The sequence below is a fragment of the Mirounga leonina genome, unplaced genomic scaffold (assembly GCF_011800145.1).
Source record: "Mirounga leonina isolate KUSES-001 unplaced genomic scaffold, KU_Mleo_1.0 Mir_97, whole genome shotgun sequence".
Lineage (NCBI taxonomy): Eukaryota > Metazoa > Chordata > Mammalia > Carnivora > Phocidae > Mirounga > Mirounga leonina.
Genome location: NW_023270889.1, coordinates 3,877,338 through 3,894,973, shown reverse-complemented (window position 1 = coordinate 3,894,973; position 17,636 = coordinate 3,877,338). Strand labels below are relative to the sequence as shown.

Genomic DNA, 17,636 nt, shown 5'->3' with positions numbered 1-17,636 from the left:
TGAGCACTCTTTTAAAATTTCTGTCCAATGAAGTAGTTTTTCTAACTCCTGCCCATTTTCATGAGATTTACTTCTGTTATTGTTTTTAATACAAGTAACATGTACTTCTTTCTTGTTGAAGATGATCTCAAAGTGGAGCAGGCTGTCGGAATGGGAAATGGAATTCTCCTCACTTGGAATTACGATCCCAATATGACCTGTGACTATGTTATTAAATGGTGTAACTCATCTCGGTCTGAACCCTGCCTTATGGACTGGAAAAAAGTCCCTTCAGACAGCACTGAAGCTGTAATAGAATCTGGTAAGATGAACTCAGAGTTGCCTCTCAGTGAAAGCTGTTACAAAATATTTTTAAAAGAGCCATACGTGGTGTGACTGGGTATAATGAGTGATCATTTTCCCCCTTACCACTGGAGTGGGTGTGAATTGACCTTTCTGGAAAGTGCTTTGTAGCAGTGTGTGTATCAAAGGGTTTGTATCTTTTTAATCTTGTAATTGTCTAGGAATTTATTCTAAGAAATAATCAGAGAGCAACACAGGATTGCATCTAAGAAGGTTCACCGTAGTGTTATTTATAATCACAAAAATTGAAACCCCAAATAGCAAATAGGAGAATGAGTAAATTACAGTGTATCTGTAAAGTGGAATGTTAAGTAGCAGCCCAGATTGTGACAAAGCAATGGAGGAATGCTCCTGAAGAAAGGAGACCATGAAGCCCTAAGCACTGTGGTCTCACCCCTCGTCCTTGGCCTCTGTTGCCCAAGCGCAGGTTACTGGGCAGAGCCGAGAACAAAGGCCTTGCTTCCATTACCACTGATGTCGGACAAGGGGCATCCGTGTGGCAGGGGGCACAGTGTGTGGTGGGGCGGGGGGGGGGGGGGGAAACAGTGCCCAGCGCCTGACTGTTGACAAGCCAGGAGTCCTGTAAGGGGAGCTGCTTTTGCTAGGAGCAGCCTAAAGTTCAGCCATGAGGAGTCTGTAGTAACCTGCAGGCTAATGCAGCCTGGTCCTTGGATATCACAGCCCTGTTTCCACCATCATTGTTCCTTCTGAGTAGCTAGTGAGTGTTCTGTGCCTCTACCCTTGGGAATTCTGGGCTGGTCCGAGTGCAGTGGTTTTTACCCTTGGGAATTCTAGAACCTGCCGCCTTGGTGGTGATGCTCCTCGGAGTCATTCCTCTGTCCTGGTTCTCCCTTACGTTGAGGTGAAGCTCAGGAGAGCAAGCAGCTGCTGATACTTCTCTCCCAGGAGCCAGTGCTACCCACTTATTTCACCATCAAATGGTGAAGATGAGTCCCATCCAGTAGATTACTCCAAGTGGGTTTAGATTATTTGCCAGTTCTACTTGAGATACTTGGTGGTCCCTTTATCCTTTCTTAGAACCTGCCTCCCTTATCAGGGTGCCTGGCACACCCCACCCTCCTCTCCTGCACCTCCCCTTTGCACTCCCCCCACCTGTAGCTGCCTAAGCCTTATGCCAACCTCGTCAACGCCATGTGAATTCTCGTCCGTTTTCCACCTCTCTCACCTGGGCTTTGAGAATAACCAGGGTGGACTGGGGCAGGCTCGGTGGTGTGGAGAGGGTTCTCCTTAGACAGAGTGCCTGGGGACAGAGATTTAATCTGAGACCTGTAGGATGAGAGGGAGAACCTCCCGTGTCACGGCAGATGAGCAGAGGCCCCACAGTGGTTGAGAAAGGCTTGGAGAAGTCAGGTGCCTTGCCCAAGTTCACAGAACCAGCGTGTGACAGCACCAGGATTCAAATTCAAAGCAGTTCAGAGCCTCAGGAGACCAGGAATTGTCTCTCTTATTGACTGCTGCTGGGACAGCGCGTGGCTACAGGAGACACTTCTTGTCCCTTTCTCAACCTAGTCATCTATTCATTCAACTGTCCTGTCTATTTATGACCTCAAAACACAGGAGTAATGCCATAACCCCCACTCGGGCTCTTTTTCTTTTTAAGGCAGCAGAACCCTATAGAATATTGATATATTTCATTGTGACAGTAGGTACAGATTTACTAACCTACATGCAGATTAAAATAACCTCAGGCATGCCTGTCCCCAAAGAAAAAAGTTACAAACTGATTTTAGAGGTTGGCCATCTCACTTTCGAGCTTGTAGAACCACTGGTGTTCCGTGGGAACGTAATTGAAGAATAGGTGCTCTGACCACACCAGAAGAGTTGCTTTCCACTAATTAAATGCAATCCCACATGCTGCCATTTTCCCCCCTGGCAGTATGTTCTTCCTGGACCACCACTGATGAGCTCCTCATTGCCTTTTAAGGCCCTGTTCAGATGTCACTTCTTGGTGGCTTTTCGTGATATTCTTAGGCTCATTTGGTCCCATGGTAAAGGTGCCCCAGCCTGTGATAGGTCCCTGTAGTCTAGAACATTGTGTCTTGGTTACCCCCATTCATCTGTCTCCCCAGCACTCTGCAAGCCTTTCCAGGCCATGGGCCACACTGTGTCCACCTTTGTGTTCCCAACATTTCAAACGTTGCATTGTGTCGAGGTATTTCAAAAGGGGCTTTTTGAACTGAAGTTAAGATGCTTCTCTTGCGTGTCTTGTGAAATTAACTCAAGGGCACTAAATAGCAATGCTATATAGAGAATCAGACTTTATGGGCCAGCATACCTTGAAGCAGCAAGGTAGAGTGGAAAGGTTGGTATCTGCTTTTTGGCTAGGGCAGGAAGGGCTTTCCAGAGGCTTGACATGGACCTGGGATTGGCTAGTAAACTGACCCTGGCCAAATCTGGAAAGAAGTCATCATTGCTTGATCTAAAGAAACAAAATGAAAGCCTTGACCGCTGTTTTCTCCCTTCAAGGCCACATCATGTTATAATACTGTTCATTACAACAGAAGTGAATTTGTTTAATTTTTCTTCAGTAATTTTTCACTCTGAATATTGATCAATTTTGAAAATATGGCTGTATTTTTTTATGATAAGAAAACATCTTTAAAATTAGCTTTGGAGATTTCAGAATAAGTGACTATAAGTCTGGTATTTCTAAAATAGATGTTCATAGTAATATGTACTTAACGAAAGTTAATTGTGTTCCTCCTGTAGATCAGTTTCGACCAGGTGTAAGATACAATTTTTTTCTGTATGGGTGCAGAAATCAAGGATATCAGTTATTACGTTCTATAATTGGATATATAGAAGAACTGGGTAAGTTAAGTGGGTAAGTTTTCTTAAGAGTCCAAGGTAACATGAGAAATTAGAAATCAACAGCAGTTGCAAGATTGAATTCTAAAAATAGATTGAATTGATATGTTTAGTTCAAGGAAGGAAAAGTAATTTGCATGGTAAACTTAAAATTACTCGTGATTATGTAAACTTAATTTCTTTAATGTTTATATTTCACAATTTTACTGTTGTCATTGAGGAAATAAAATCCTAATTTTGATGTCAAAGAGATTTAATTTGCACTTCAACACGTTTAATAAAACCATTAACTTCAAGACCGTGTACAGAGGGGAAACACAATTCTGTGTGAGTAGCCATTTACAGATTTTGCCGAGGGTGCTTCCCCGGGTGTGTATGTTGTGAGACCCCCCTGTGTGCCTCTGGTCATTAGCATGCGAGCTTCACAGGAGCAGGGCTTATGAGAGCATCTCTGAAAGTGTGACTTACTAGAGAATAAAGCTCTCATCCCAGATTCAGTTATTTTTGAGGATACAACTCTCATTAAATGTTGGTGTCTTACTCTGTACCCATAAGCTCTCCTTTAGCTGTGGATGCTTTTCCCTTTACAGCTCCGATTGTTGCGCCGAATTTTACTGTTGAGGACACATCCGCAGATTCCATATTAGTAAAATGGGAAGATATTCCTGTGGAAGAGCTCAGAGGCTTTTTAAGAGGATATTTATTTTATTTTGAAAAAGGAGAGAGAGACACATCTAAAATAAGGGGTTTGGAATCAGGTAAGTCACTTATTACAGCGAGAACAGTATTTTCTAGAAGTTCTCATTAACCCCCCCACACACACACACACACAAAAAGACAGAAAACAAAAACAAAAAAAACAAGGAAAGAAAAAGAAGTGCTGCTGAGTAATGTAATACCGGTTTCTAAAACTGAAAAATAGGTAAATGAAAATGTATGAATATGAGAATTTTAGGATTTTAGTATGTGATAAATGACATGTACTGTCATTTAAATTATTTTGCAGACTGATTATAAACCCCGTAGGACAGAGACCGTCTCTTAGCAATCTTGTTTGATGCATAAAATAGCATCTCACATAGGTTATTTAAAAAAAAAAAAGTCTTTCTAAAAAAATTCTAATAATGGAGGAGAAAAGCTCAGGAACCCAAAGAAGGGCTCCGGAGCCTTGCTATTATCTGACAAAGAGCCGTCCGCACAGTTAGCTGTGGACTTGATGAGCTGGCAAGCTTAACTGACTTAATCGGGGATGTGTGCATCTATTAGATCTTTAAAAGTACAGTCAATCGTTGACAGTTGGTAAGCGTATGTCCAAAAGACCATAGAGAATTTTCAGATTTACATATACAGAGGTGTTTATGCAGACTTCTGGCCTCTCCTTAAATTATATTTCTGTTGGGAGTCGGATGTTTCCTATACATAGCCACATAACACAAGCATATCATCTTTTCATTTTGAAAGCTCTCCTTTCCCTTAATGACCTCACCTCAGAAAAAAGCCATTTTAATTATTTAATGCCTGTCTGACAAGCGGAGACCACAGTGCTGCATGCAGATGCTGACTGGGCTTTAGCTAAGGCACTTCCCTGCTCAGCAGCATTAGATGTGCCCCTCCCCCACACTGCTCAGGTCTGCATTTCCTGAACCTTCACAGTTGCCTGTGAATGAGAAAAACCCTACATACAAAGTTTTACAAATATCCAGAGTCTAGTGAAATTTTTCTCCAGATGTCCAGAAATTTTACACTTGTACCAGTTAAAATTCTAACACCTAGACTTCCATTTAGACATGATGGATTGGTCACTAAAGTTAAAGAGGAAAAAAAAGCATAAAGCCACAAAAACAAAGAGAACCAGACAGGCAAGAGTACACCACATTTGGACATTTTGGGTGTGATGGAGTGGGACAGATGACCTGGAGGATGGTGAAATCTAGGTGGACATTCAGGCTTTGGCGAGAAATAATTTGACTCATCCTGTGGGCCAGGATTGGAGGCTGGTGGTTAGGATGGATATGGGCTGAACAGTGAGGGCCGACTGAAAGTCTGTAAGGAGCAGTGAGAACCCCCAAGTCGTACACGGACTTCATGCAGCTAACATGAGTGCTTGCTCCCCTGCCTGAAGACAAACTGAACCAGAGAGCCTCCAAAGAGGGGGACAACCTAGTGAGCAGTGTGACCTTCCCTGCCCCTCCTTCCTCTAAAGGAAGCTAATAGGACATCTTCAGCTAGGCCTATTTCCCCGGATGAGATTAGGGGGTCTTTCTTTGGAAAAAAAAAAATGGTCCCTGAGGAAAGACATGAAAGGTGCTGATACTGGGGAGCTGTCCCAGTGAAAGGCCAGAAATTGACTGGTCATTCCCCACCAGTGGTAAGTGAAGCCCACCAACCAATAAGCTCCACCCATTCACAGTGACCTTTCAGTGGCCCACTCTTAACTGTGACTAGCAGCCAGGGATAACCACATGGTTGAGAAAGATTCTAACATGGGGACAGAAACCAGAAGGAATTAGAGAAAACAGATTCAGCATAGGGAAACAAATTTAAAACAAAAAACAAAACTATCCTCACATAGTTGGGATTCCCTGTATTTATTGAAAGGACCTGATGTTATAAAAAAGAACAGTCAGAAGATAGGTAAGAACTCATCAAAATTAAGAATACAATCAAAGAAAATTTTAAAGAATTAAATAGAAGATAGAGAAATTAAATGGGAGATAGAGAAATTCTTCCCCAAATTAGACAAATGCTGAGGAGAAAACTTGGAGTAGAAAGATGAGGAAGTTGGAGTACATGGAGACCTGTGCTGTCATGGGGTGGGGGAGGGGGAATAGAAGGAAATTAACCAAAGAAAGAGTGTAAGAATATTTCCCAGAACTTAAAGACTAGGATACACAGAGTCAAAACACCCATTAAGTACACAGTAAGGTAAATAGAAAAAAAAGTCTACACCAAGGTAGGTTGTCATGAATTTCCCGAGCACCTCATACATAAAGAATAAGTCCTAGAAACAGAAAAGTCGCTCAGGTGCAAGGCCTCAGGGATGGAAGGGGCCTTGCACTTCTCAGCAGCACAGCAGATGCCGGAAGACAGCACAGCCATGTCTTCAAGATACTGAGTGAAAATTCTTTCCAGCCTAGCAGTCTGTTCTGTCAGTGGAAGCCAGTGAGAGAGCAGAATGAAGGCATTTTCAGACCCGTCGAGCTGCAGATACTTCCTTCCCCGTGTCCCCTTCTCAGGCGCTGGTTCTAGAACAGTGGGTCAGCCTGAGGAAGCAAGCAGGACAGGGAGGTCCGGGAGGGCGGGAGCTGGGAAGGCCTGGGTCTGGAGCGGATACCCTGGGGAGGGGGCCCTGGGAGGACGTGGGCTGGGGTTGGGTGGCCAGTCATGGCACTGGGATTTTGTTGCGTTGGGCCATGTGGAAAATCGCATTGAATATTCACAGGAGGATGTGGGAGGAATTAGGGATTGGTACATTAAGCAAATGAGGAAAAAACATAATTAAAACAACAGAAAAGTAAGGGAAACATGAGCAGACCAAGCAATTTGTCTAGCAGGAATCCACACTTTTATGATCACAGTAACGTAAACTCTGCATTTCCCAAACCTTGTGGTGTGTCTGTGAATGATGTGGGATGGGAGGGAGACGGGGTGTTGAGAACACTTAAAGCTGCACCTTCTTTGTAGGACATGCATACATAATGTCTAAAAGTTTTAAATCAAGGCACTGCCAGTGTGAGTTTATCTCAAAACATGGAAGTTAAATACGCAAAGAAACAGGCGATGGGGTTTGGCGGGGAAGGTGCGAGCAGGGAGCTGCTACTTTGTGGTGTTAGCCATTTAGCATTTAGTGCTGTTCAGTTTTTCAGACTACTGTCTTCCATTATTTTGATTAAAACTTTAAAACAGTAGTTTAAACAATTCTTCATACTTCTTTTGAAATGATTCAAAGGCTTCCCGGCTAGCAGCTCATTTGAGACTCGATGTGCTCTTCTCCCTTGGGTCTCTCACTGCACTCAGGCAGGATGGGCCCCAGGCCCAGCAACCCCCACCCCAGCGGGTGGTCGTGCACTTTCATGCCCTGAGGAAGAGAAGGGACTTTGATTATCTGCCATATGCCAGGATTATTCTAGAGAATCTATGAAAACTTCACACAGCCCCAGGGAGGGAAGTTGTGATGGTCTGTGTCATGGGTTAGAGAAACTCAAGTTCCGAGGAATTTCCATACTAGGTCCAGACCACATGGCTACTAACTGGCAGAGGTAGAACTTGGACGTGGGTCTAGCTGACTCCACAGGCCCTGGCCGCGAGGGTAGCCAGCAGCCACTCATTTGAAAGGGATGTGGGCAGAACAGGTATAAATAGGGGTTTAAAAAATGGTGTAGAGATCAGTAATAATAATCTTCCCTTTAAAAATAGGTCGGTCCGACATAAAGGTTAAGAATATTACTGACCTATCCCAGAAGACACTGAGAATTGCTGATCTTCAGGGTAAAACAAGTTACCATCTGGTCTTGCGAGCCTACACGGATGGTGGCATGGGCCCAGAGAAGAGCATGTTTGTGGTGACGAAGGAAAATTGTAAGTTAATTATTGCTGTTGGGGTGCTTTCCGTACTTAAATGCATAAGGTTTGAGCAAGTTTTGTGTATGTAGGAAGCCCCTTTTTTAAAATTTCATGTGTTGCATGTTTATAGCGGGTAGCCAGCAGTGTTAAAAGGCCACGGGATGAGTTCATGTTTATTCTTGTCAGTTATTTGTAGCTGTTTCCTAAGAGTACTTAAGAAATTAATGCATGAAGGATATATCTTCAGTCCGGAGTTCTAAATCATGTTGAATCTATATAAAGCTGACCCACTTTACCATTTTTTTTTATAAGATTTTATTTATTTGAGCATGTGTGTGTGCAAGCAGGGGGAGGGGCAGAGGAGAGAAAGAATCTCAAGCAGACTCCCCACTGAGCTGGGAGCCCGATGCAGGGCTCGATCTCACAACCCCAAGATCATGACCTGAGCCGAAATCAAGAGTCGGCCCCTCAACCGACTGAGCCACCCAGGTGCCCCCCACTTTAACAGTTTTTCGCCCTATTCTAAATGTGATTTTTAACATATCCAGGGAGGAGTGGAAGAAATATCCTTTAAAAAACTATAAACCCCAGCATTCACAACTTGGAGACGGAGAGTAGGGAAGATGGGCTTGACTGTCTGCAGTGAAGAGCTTGAGTTGGATCACGCCATATTCTCTAGCCCCAAGTTGGACTTCACACACACTCTCAAATAAAGCACCATGAGGATATGGTTCTCAGCAGGAGGCCATTATGCCTCGTAGGGGACACTTGGCAGTGTCTGGTGACAGTTTTGGATCTCAGAACTGTGAGGTTCTACAGGGATCTAGTGGGTAGAAGCCCAGGGTTGCAGCTGAACTCCCTACGGTGCGCACAGTAGCCCCACCCACAGGGAAGAAGGATCCGGCCTCACATGTCAATAGCGCTCAGCCCCGTTCTCAAGAATTTAAGTACTAGTGTAAAAATTATTAAAATGCGTGAAGGTCATATTTTAATAGTTTTTCAGTGTCCTCGGAGCAGGTAGGATTTTTTTTTTCTTTAAATCTATCAATTTAAGTATCTTCTAATACGAATGTATTCTGTATGTCCTGCTTAAAATGCTGATTTGAATATATCCAATATTCTCTTTTCAGCTGTGGGATTAATTATTGCCATTCTCATACCAGTGGCAGTGGCTGTCATTGTGGGAGTGGTGACGAGTATCCTTTGCTACCGGAAACGAGAATGGTAATGGTACCTGCATTTCCTCTTGCTGTTGTGTTCTGAAGAGCATGATTATTCAGTTCATGAGTTAAGAAAGAAGTGCGTGGTTGAAACCAGTCGGTAAAAAATGTTGGCTCAGTCTGAATTAATATTGGATTTAATATTAAGCAAGAATTATTGAAAGGTTTTTAAAGTAATAAAGTAAAAGGTAAACTTTCTCCTACTGTATTTACTTACTCATGATTTAAAGTGATAGCAGATGTATTAAAAATACTTATAGGCACAAATATGGCAATAGCTATGTGCAAGATTACTGATTAGGATCACACTTGTCCTGGTGACTTACTTAGAAAATATTGTCATTTACTCATTTATTTAGCAAATATGAATGACTCCTCCCATGTGAAGAATAATACAGTGGGTGAACTAAATAAGTGTGATCCTTATAGACATTGAGCATAGTGGGGAAAGGTGGGCATTAAACCCATAATCATCCAGTAAACACATGCTTATAAAGTATGTGTGTACCAGGAAGGTCACTGGGCACCATGAGGGGAATAAGAGGGGGAACCCTGTCACCGAAGGTGGCCTACCACATCTTCCCTATGGGAGTTCCATTTACCACAGGGTAAGGAGAGGAGAAAGAGTATTCCAGGGAGAGAGAATCACTCCTGTGAGGGCCCAGAAATTGGAAAGAGCTTGGTCATCAGGAGACAGTGAGAAGGACTGTGTGTCTGAGTGAAGCTAAAGAGGCAGGTGGTGAGGTGAGGTGAGGGGAGGAGGTGAGCCAGGACCCAGTGGGAGAGAACACCTCAGGGTAAGCTGGCAGGAGCCATCCTGGGCTGGGCTCGGGGCAGATGGCTGTGTTCATGTATAGACGGCCCTCACTGGCATTAAAAGTGCCATCCTTTATGATAAAGAAGAGAATGTATTCTAGTAATCCTGGCTTATAAGTTAACATAGTAATAGTTTAGAACCATAGAATACCCTGTTTTGGTGACCATAGTCTCATTACCAAAAATCACATTTTAAAAATTATCTTAATACAAAAGATAAAATGAGAGAGTTTAGAAGCTAGAGCATTTCAGACTTAGATTAACAAAGTTGTTTTGTTTTTTTGCAGGAATTTCGAATAATTAAACTTCTTTTTAACAGCTATACTATGCTATGGCACTGAGCAAATCTCCTTTTTGTTTGCATTTTGTTTTTGCTCATGATTAGTAGCCTTTTCCCCTCAGAGTCCAGACCCTGTTAGGAGCAGCAGAGACCTGCATAACACACATACGCCCCTGAAGTACTGGACCGTGCATGATCCCACCCGCACTCTGGACATTCGATTAGATGAGCGGTGACCCTGTTGTACTTTTGACCTGAGAGCACAATCACCATTTGAATCCTTTGCTTCCATTTTCATAAGATCCATAAGATATTGTGGTTCTAGAAATAGAAGTGGTGCTTGTCGTTTTCAAATAGGAGCCTCTCGGTGCGTTGTACAGAGAGCTTAATGACTGATCACACTAAAAATGGTCTTGCATTGTTGTCTCAGATGTTCACTGAAGCGTCACATGAAATTTCAAAATAAGCCCAATGATTTACTAACTTATTTGTTGTCTGATTGATAATCGTGATTATTAAATGTACTTAATCATCTCTATTTAAAGGATTAAAGAAACCTTCTACCCTGATATTCCAAATCCAGAAAATTGTAAAGCTCTACAGTTTCAAAAGAGTGTCTGTGAGGTAATCCTTTCTTTTCTTAAAACGTTTATCTTTTAGTACTGGCTTCCTTTTTTTAGTCTTTTGGGAGAAGTTTTTAACATGCAAATATCATCTGGAGGACAATGTATTGAGCAAAGAGCATCTTTAACATCTGCTGAACTGCTCTGATGAATGTTAATGTGTTTTTACCATGCTCATTTTTTCCACTGCTATTAATAGCAGGGAACATATTGATATGTAAAAAAGTAACTTTGGGGGCGCCTGGGTGGCTCAGTCGTTGAGCATCTGCCTTGGCTCTCGGCTCTTAGGGTCCTGCGATGGAGCCCCGCGTCGTCGGGCTCCCTGCTCAGCGGCAAGCCTGCTTCTCCCTCTCCCACTCCCCCTGCTTGTGTTCCCTCTCTCTCTCTCTCTCTCTCTCTGTCAAATAAATAAAATTAAATTAAAAAATTAAAAAAAAAAAGTAACTGTTCTAGTATGCACTACAGAATAGTAGAGACTCATTTTGGTAAGTAGCTGTGAGAAGAATATTTGAGATAAAGCCCCTTTTTGTAGGAAGGGCATTTGCAGCAGCTTTTCGCGCTTTTCTTAATCAGTGATTTATAATTTATTTCTAGGGAAACAGTCCTCTCAAAACATTGGAAATGAATCCTTGTACCCCAAATAATGTTGAGGTTCTGGAAACTCGATCAACAGTTCCGAAAATAGAAGACACAGAAATAATGTCTCCGGTAGCTGAGCGGCCAGAAGAAAGCTCTGATGCAGAACCCGAGAACCACGTGGTCGTGTCCTATTGCCCCCCTGTCATTGAGGAAGAAACGCCGACCCCGGGCGCCGATGAAGCCGGAGGGACCTCTCAGGTTGTTTACATTGATATCCAGTCTATGTACCAGCCCCAAGCGAAGCCAGAGGAAGACCAAGACAACGACCCTGTCGGGGGGGCCGGCTATAAGCCACAAATGCACCTCCCCGTCCCTGCTGCTGTGGGAGACCTCGCAGCGGAGGACGACTTAGACAAAACTGCAGGTTACAGACCCCAGGCCAATGTAAATACTTGGAGCTTAGTATCTCCAGACTCTCCCAGGTCCACAGACAGCAACAGTGAAACTGTCTCTTTTGGAAGTCCCTGCTCCATTAACTCCCGACAATTTTTGATTCCTCCTAAAGATGAGGACTCTCCGAAATCGAATGGGGGAGGGTGGTCCTTTACAAACTTTTTTCAGAACAAACCCAACGACTAACAGAGTCACCGTGTCACTTCAGTCTGCCATCTCAGCAAGCTCTCCGTTCTGGCGTTCCCGGGCCAGCACTGGGCATCTTGGAGGGATCCTGTGAAGTATTGTTAGCGAGGGGGACCTCACTGCGCGCAAGGCACACTCCCAGGTGTTCCTGTGCACCTAATGTAGTCTCACAGCCAAAGTCGAGTAACTCAGAAATTCAGTCCATGCCACTCAAGTCTTGGAGCGATCCGTGACTGGAGCCAAAGAATTCTCACGTGCTCTACCTTCAGGAAGCCCTTTGTGGCTAATCCTGTCTGGTCCACACATGCAAAACAAGTCCCCCAGCCGCGTGTTCTGTTCTGCTAGTGGTTTTCTCATACGGATGCATTATGGAATCGCAAGCCGATTTACAGGCACAGGAGAAAAATGTCAGAGTAACAGATGATGGTTATTTGCCTGACCCTTGCTCCATTCTAGACGAAAACCAAGCACAGATTTCAGAACTTTCAACGTTAGTCTCCTCTATCCACAGCACTTACAAAAAATTAATATAATTTCTAACGTAGTGACAGCTATTTAGTGTTTTGTTTGATAAAGTATGCTGATTTCCGTGCCTACTGTATAATGGTTATCAAACAGTTTTCTCAGGGGTACAAACTTTGAAAATGAGCGTGACACTGACCAGCCCAAATTAGAATCATGTTGTCTTGCTTTGGGAGGTTTTGCAGACCATCCCCTTACTCTGTAGCATGCATGTGAACTTCCCTTCCTGCAGTTGGTTGCCCTAATATTTAAGACCGAAATTTCTAAGACTGGAGATCTGAGGTTTTTTTTACATCTGTTTTTTTTTTTTTTTTTTTTTTTTTTGTAACACAGTGTCAGTTTTATAAATACAGGAGCAAATCCAGTATTACCGATAAACCTAGAATTGCAGTGGTTTGACTCTTTGAGGTGACTCCTACGCAGACGCTCGCTGCATTAGCTCTTTGTACGGTTCTGACTGGCTTCAGCGCCTCCCGAGAAGGCCGTGTCGTGGAGCCCCAATCACCCGGGCAGCGGTGACCAAAGGTTCCTCCTGATCAGGCATTTTGGCCATTTCTCCTTGTGAAATGATCATCAGTCTAGACTATTTGACCCAGTCCTCAAATGTTTAAATCTAAAACTAAAAAGATCATGCTTCCTACAGGAACAATTCCTCAAGGGCTATTGCATGTGAGCTGTGGCAAGGTCCGTTTGAATCGGTGGGCGTGCCCGTGTTAAAGGTGTGGTGGTTGATGTGTGAGCTGTCCCTGACTTCCTGTCTTCACAGCCTCCCCGCCCGCCCTTGCTTTTTGTAAGTGATGTCTAGGATGAATGTGGGTTTTGGAAAAGCAGAATGAACTAAAAAGTGTACCTTAACATCTCCCCCACCCGCAGGTCGTCTTTGTATTTTGTCTTTTGAGAGTTAAGGCAAAGCACCAGAAAAATTGGAAATATCTGAATACATCAGGATGTGCCTGTTTTTCTTTTCTTTATTTAATCATATGAGCTTCTGTGATGATAATGGATTGGTTATCCTTTTTTTCTAGGTCCTCATGTTTCTTTATAAAAACCATGTCATGGAAAAAAGCCACAAGGTGACAAGGGGCAAATCTCTTTGGGTACTCTCTGAATCCTGATGGTAATTGCTAGAATTCAACTAAATTCTAGAGCTTCATGATGTATGGACGCATGGAATGAAACAGAACTAGTTATGTACACAATTAGTATATGTTAAAACCATGGAATACCTCCTAGAGATTTTCAACAATGAAAAATGTCTCAAACCAGAGCCATCCCTGACAGTTTGCTGCTTTTATTTATCCTCTTGGGCTCCTCTCCTCAGCTTGCACCCCAGACACTCAGAACTGGGGCTGCCTGCATTCCCTGCTGAAGCTTGTCATTTCCATCCCCGCCTCTTGCCCCCAGCTCCTGCCTTGTTCACCATTGAAGCCAGTGGATCCTGTACTTCATCTCTTTGGGATAAGTGTTGGCCAAGGTAAAAGTTTATTGGTCTGAGCTACACTAAGCTGAGAACGGGGAAAAGGCCAGAAGCAATTGTTGGATCTCTGTCATCAGTATATATGCATTGCAGCTGTGGCCATCTGGATGCGGTGCCCTTTCTAACCTATATAATGACTCATTTGTTTGGCTTACGGTGAATATCACTGGGCTCTTGAGTCCTTTCACCCTCTCCAAGACTTCAGTGCTTTTACTGCATGAGAAAGGGTTAGAGTGCTGCTCACCTCTCACCTTCCCCTGGAGTTCCATACACAGCGATCACTAGGTGAATGGAAGCGGAGCAACACTGTTAGTCTGGGCAAGCTCTTTGTAACGTGCTGTATGCCTACAAGTATGTGGTTTAGGGCTGAGGCCAAAGCAGGTTGCTTGTCTTTCCCCACTGCGTTGAAGACAGCCAGACCCTCTGTGCAAATCCAAAGTCATTACCTCCCGCCCCCCCCCCCAGCCCCTGCTGCCCCACCTGGGCATGTGGGGGCAGCCTCAACACAGGGAGAGAAGACACCTCCCTTTGTCACATACCCGGGTGTTCGTGGCACCTGGTAAATAGGCACTCTTTGTCAGTGTCAGGACCATGCTCAAGTGTGAAAAGCATTCTTGTAGTTGGTCACGCACTGTTCCAGTCATTTTAGCCCCTCTCCCTGGAGGAGGGGACACTAAAGGCTAGTTGGAGGGGGAGGCTAGATGTGTTCCCTTCAGCCCTTCCCAACTGGCAAAATAATTGGGAGATCCCTCTTTCCTCAACTAAAGCCTAGTCATTGGTTAGAAAACTCTAAGTATCTGAACTCATTTATGCCCCACAATGTCTGTTTAATAATAGTCCATATTAGGACACATTTTCCTATCTCGCATAAGCCAGTTCACTTACAAACCAATTTCAGATCAAGCCTCCCTTGTGAGGAATGATGGTCATTCTGGTGGTCATTTTGACTGCATTTCTCTTGTGAGTGGCCCTCTTAGATAAACAATATTTAGTATAAAAGTATTCTTAGAAGACTTAGCTAGAATTTTGACAGTAGGTAGAGCTTGTACATTATGTACTGCATGGATTAGTACCCATATACAGTTGAAGTCATCGATGTGTTGAACTATAGAAGCCTGGATTTGAGATTGTGGCCCCGGGTATCTGGATAGTTGTGTGTTTATGTGCTTAGGTGATAGAGGTGCTGTGTTCCTACAGCTTAGACTCAAGCAGCCATTCACGGAAAAGGTTAAGGGCGAAAGGATCAGCCTCGTTTTCCATACCAGCATTACTTTCACGGCTCGTGGATCTGAAGGACTGCATTTAACACCTAGTACTATTGCACTCAGAAACTGTGGTAAAAGTCACATCGTTAAAACTTCAGGCAACTTGTATTCTTGTTGGAAATCATTAGTCCTGTAATTTCTTAATTGTCTTCATGTGGTTCATGTATAAAGAACTTGGCAGTCCTTTCTGCGTTTGAATAATTAGATGTAGGTTAGTGAAGGAGATTAGGGAATATTTTCTTCCAAAAGGAATTTGAAATCAGTTTTATAGTATTTTGAAATTAAAGTACTCCCTAACATATCAAAATGTGGAAAATGTTATCTCAAATTTTTTGACAGCTCAGGCACATAATCTGATGGGACTTTTTTTTTCTATTTAAAGTAATTTTTACTGTTTTCTGTGTTGAACCACTTAAAATTTGCATACCTTTTATAAAATGCCCTTTTTTCTTATCTTGAAAGTCTAAAATTAGGCATCCCAAAAGTCAAATGTGAGATCATTAGCTAATTCCAAAGAAGACTAGGTACATGGTGGAAATTCAGTGATTATTAACAGAATCCCATTCCAGAATGTGCAGTTTTCACGAAGGGTGGTTTATACCGGGATCTAGCTTGTGTAGATCCAAGACTATTGGCTGAAAGATTCAAATCTACTCAAGAAGTAGCTCCAGTTTGAGTGAAAACTTGGGAAAGAGTCAGGCAAAAGCATCAATAGATATCTTATTCCTCCCTCATTGTGAGAATCCATAGCGTCTTTTTATTTAATGGGTACAAAACTTGGGACGTGTTTGTATCAACCAGCATTGTTCTAGCAAACCAACAAGACATTGATGTGTGAGCTTAACTAATTATAAGGACTCGTGCATTCTCTTGATAAACTCTTTCTTCAGAGCATTTATTTTAAACTGGTATTTCCTGCTGAAACAAAATTCCATGGTACCATGCCCATCCTACCTTTTATATCCAGAAGAAAATTTTTCACAGAAAATGATTTTCCAAACTTACTGGAAATGCATCTTTTAGACATGACCTTAGAATATCATTGGGAATCACTTGGTTTAAATTTGGTCTGTTTGTCTTTGTGGATTATGTACCAGGGCTATTAATATTTAAACCTCTTATTTTGATAACGTGGTGAGATTTTTCTTTTCAGTTTGTGCCTTTGTCTTAACTATGACATGATCATATTCATGCCAGTTATAATGCGAATGAGCTATTTTTAGTGCCTGTATGGAGGATTAAGAAGAACATTCAGTTAATTGATATGTCAGGCTGTAGTGTGTGTGGTAAAATTCCACAGGATGTGATTTGATCTAGAATATACTCAAATTCTTAAAATTATGATACTGAGTTATGACAAGTTTCTGTTATTTTTAACCATGAGAAGTGCTTGTTTTTCCCTATATTAAGACTGTTAATATTTTGGATTATAAGTGTCCAAGTTGCAGACAGAATTTACCTATGCAAGATAAATTCTAACTGTGCAACATTTTTATGAAAGTTAAAAGTAGTGTTTTAAGAGGGAAACCTTCTGAAAGTTTTCGTTACAAGTGCCTAGCTGAAGAACCATAGAAAAAATAAATTCAGAATCTCTCAAATAAGTAAGCTTTCACTGATTGAATATTAACCAAATACAAAACAGAAGTAACTTACATTACTTTTTTATTGCTGTAACTGAACACCCTAAAAACTAAGAGATGTGATGGGGGGAATGAATATTTCATTGATAAGGAAATTAATTGGTATTACATTTACATATATTTTCTAAGATTTCCTTTGCACTAGCCAGTCAGATCTTTAAAAAAGCTAAACAACTAACAACAAAGACCTTATGCTGCCCTTAAGCCAAAAATACTTTGTATACCTGGTTGAATGGCTTATTTAAAGGTATTGAATTTCCTTACACATTTAAAATGTACTTCCCTTCAGAATTACTCCATTTTAAGCATGGGTAACTTTCAATTTCTGAACTTCCTTTTCCTCCTAAACATTCCATTATAAGACATCAGAAAGATTTCTAGGTGGTAATACAATTTTCATTGAAACATGGACAAGTTAACTGTTAGGTTCAACAGTATTTTGGCAATCGATCATACAAAACAATACTAAATTTTCATTAAAAAATGTTTCAAATATTTGGCCCCCAGTTTGATTCCAAAACTTTTTCCCATGATTTATGATACACCCTTCTATTTAATTTTTTCCTTCTGACATAATGTTTTGGAAAAAGATGAATATGTTATGAATAGTTGAAGACAAAACACAGTAAGAAACACCTATTCAGGTCGTTGTTGTGGCAGGGTAGGTATTCTATGCTACCTTGGCGTTTGTGCTTTCCTATTATTTCCTCAAAAAGGAGCATGGCTTTTTCTTAAATACATTTCAATTCAGAATTGCTTGAAAAAGATTGGCCTGGATAGAAAGACATCCAGAATTTGAGATGGTACCACCTTTACAAGTATGTCCAAAGGCTGAAAATCA

At 42.1% G+C, this 17,636-nt stretch overlaps 1 protein-coding gene across 1 annotated transcript in view; it reads left to right on the top strand.

Moving 5' to 3' along the window:
* The window catches only part of LOC118006529 (leukemia inhibitory factor receptor-like), a 65,514-nt gene extending 50,126 nt beyond the window's left edge, over positions 1-15,388 (top strand). The window contains exons 14-20 of the mRNA XM_034999206.1: positions 122-301; positions 3,073-3,174; positions 3,762-3,929; positions 7,588-7,749; positions 8,865-8,958; positions 10,596-10,674; positions 11,268-15,388. Coding sequence (XP_034855097.1) covers positions 122-301; positions 3,073-3,174; positions 3,762-3,929; positions 7,588-7,749; positions 8,865-8,958; positions 10,596-10,674; positions 11,268-11,891 — 1,409 coding nt within the window. The 3' untranslated portion in view covers positions 11,892-15,388. The remainder of the gene's footprint in view (positions 1-121; positions 302-3,072; positions 3,175-3,761; positions 3,930-7,587; positions 7,750-8,864; positions 8,959-10,595; positions 10,675-11,267) is intronic.
* The last annotated feature ends 2,248 nt before the right edge of the window (positions 15,389-17,636 follow it).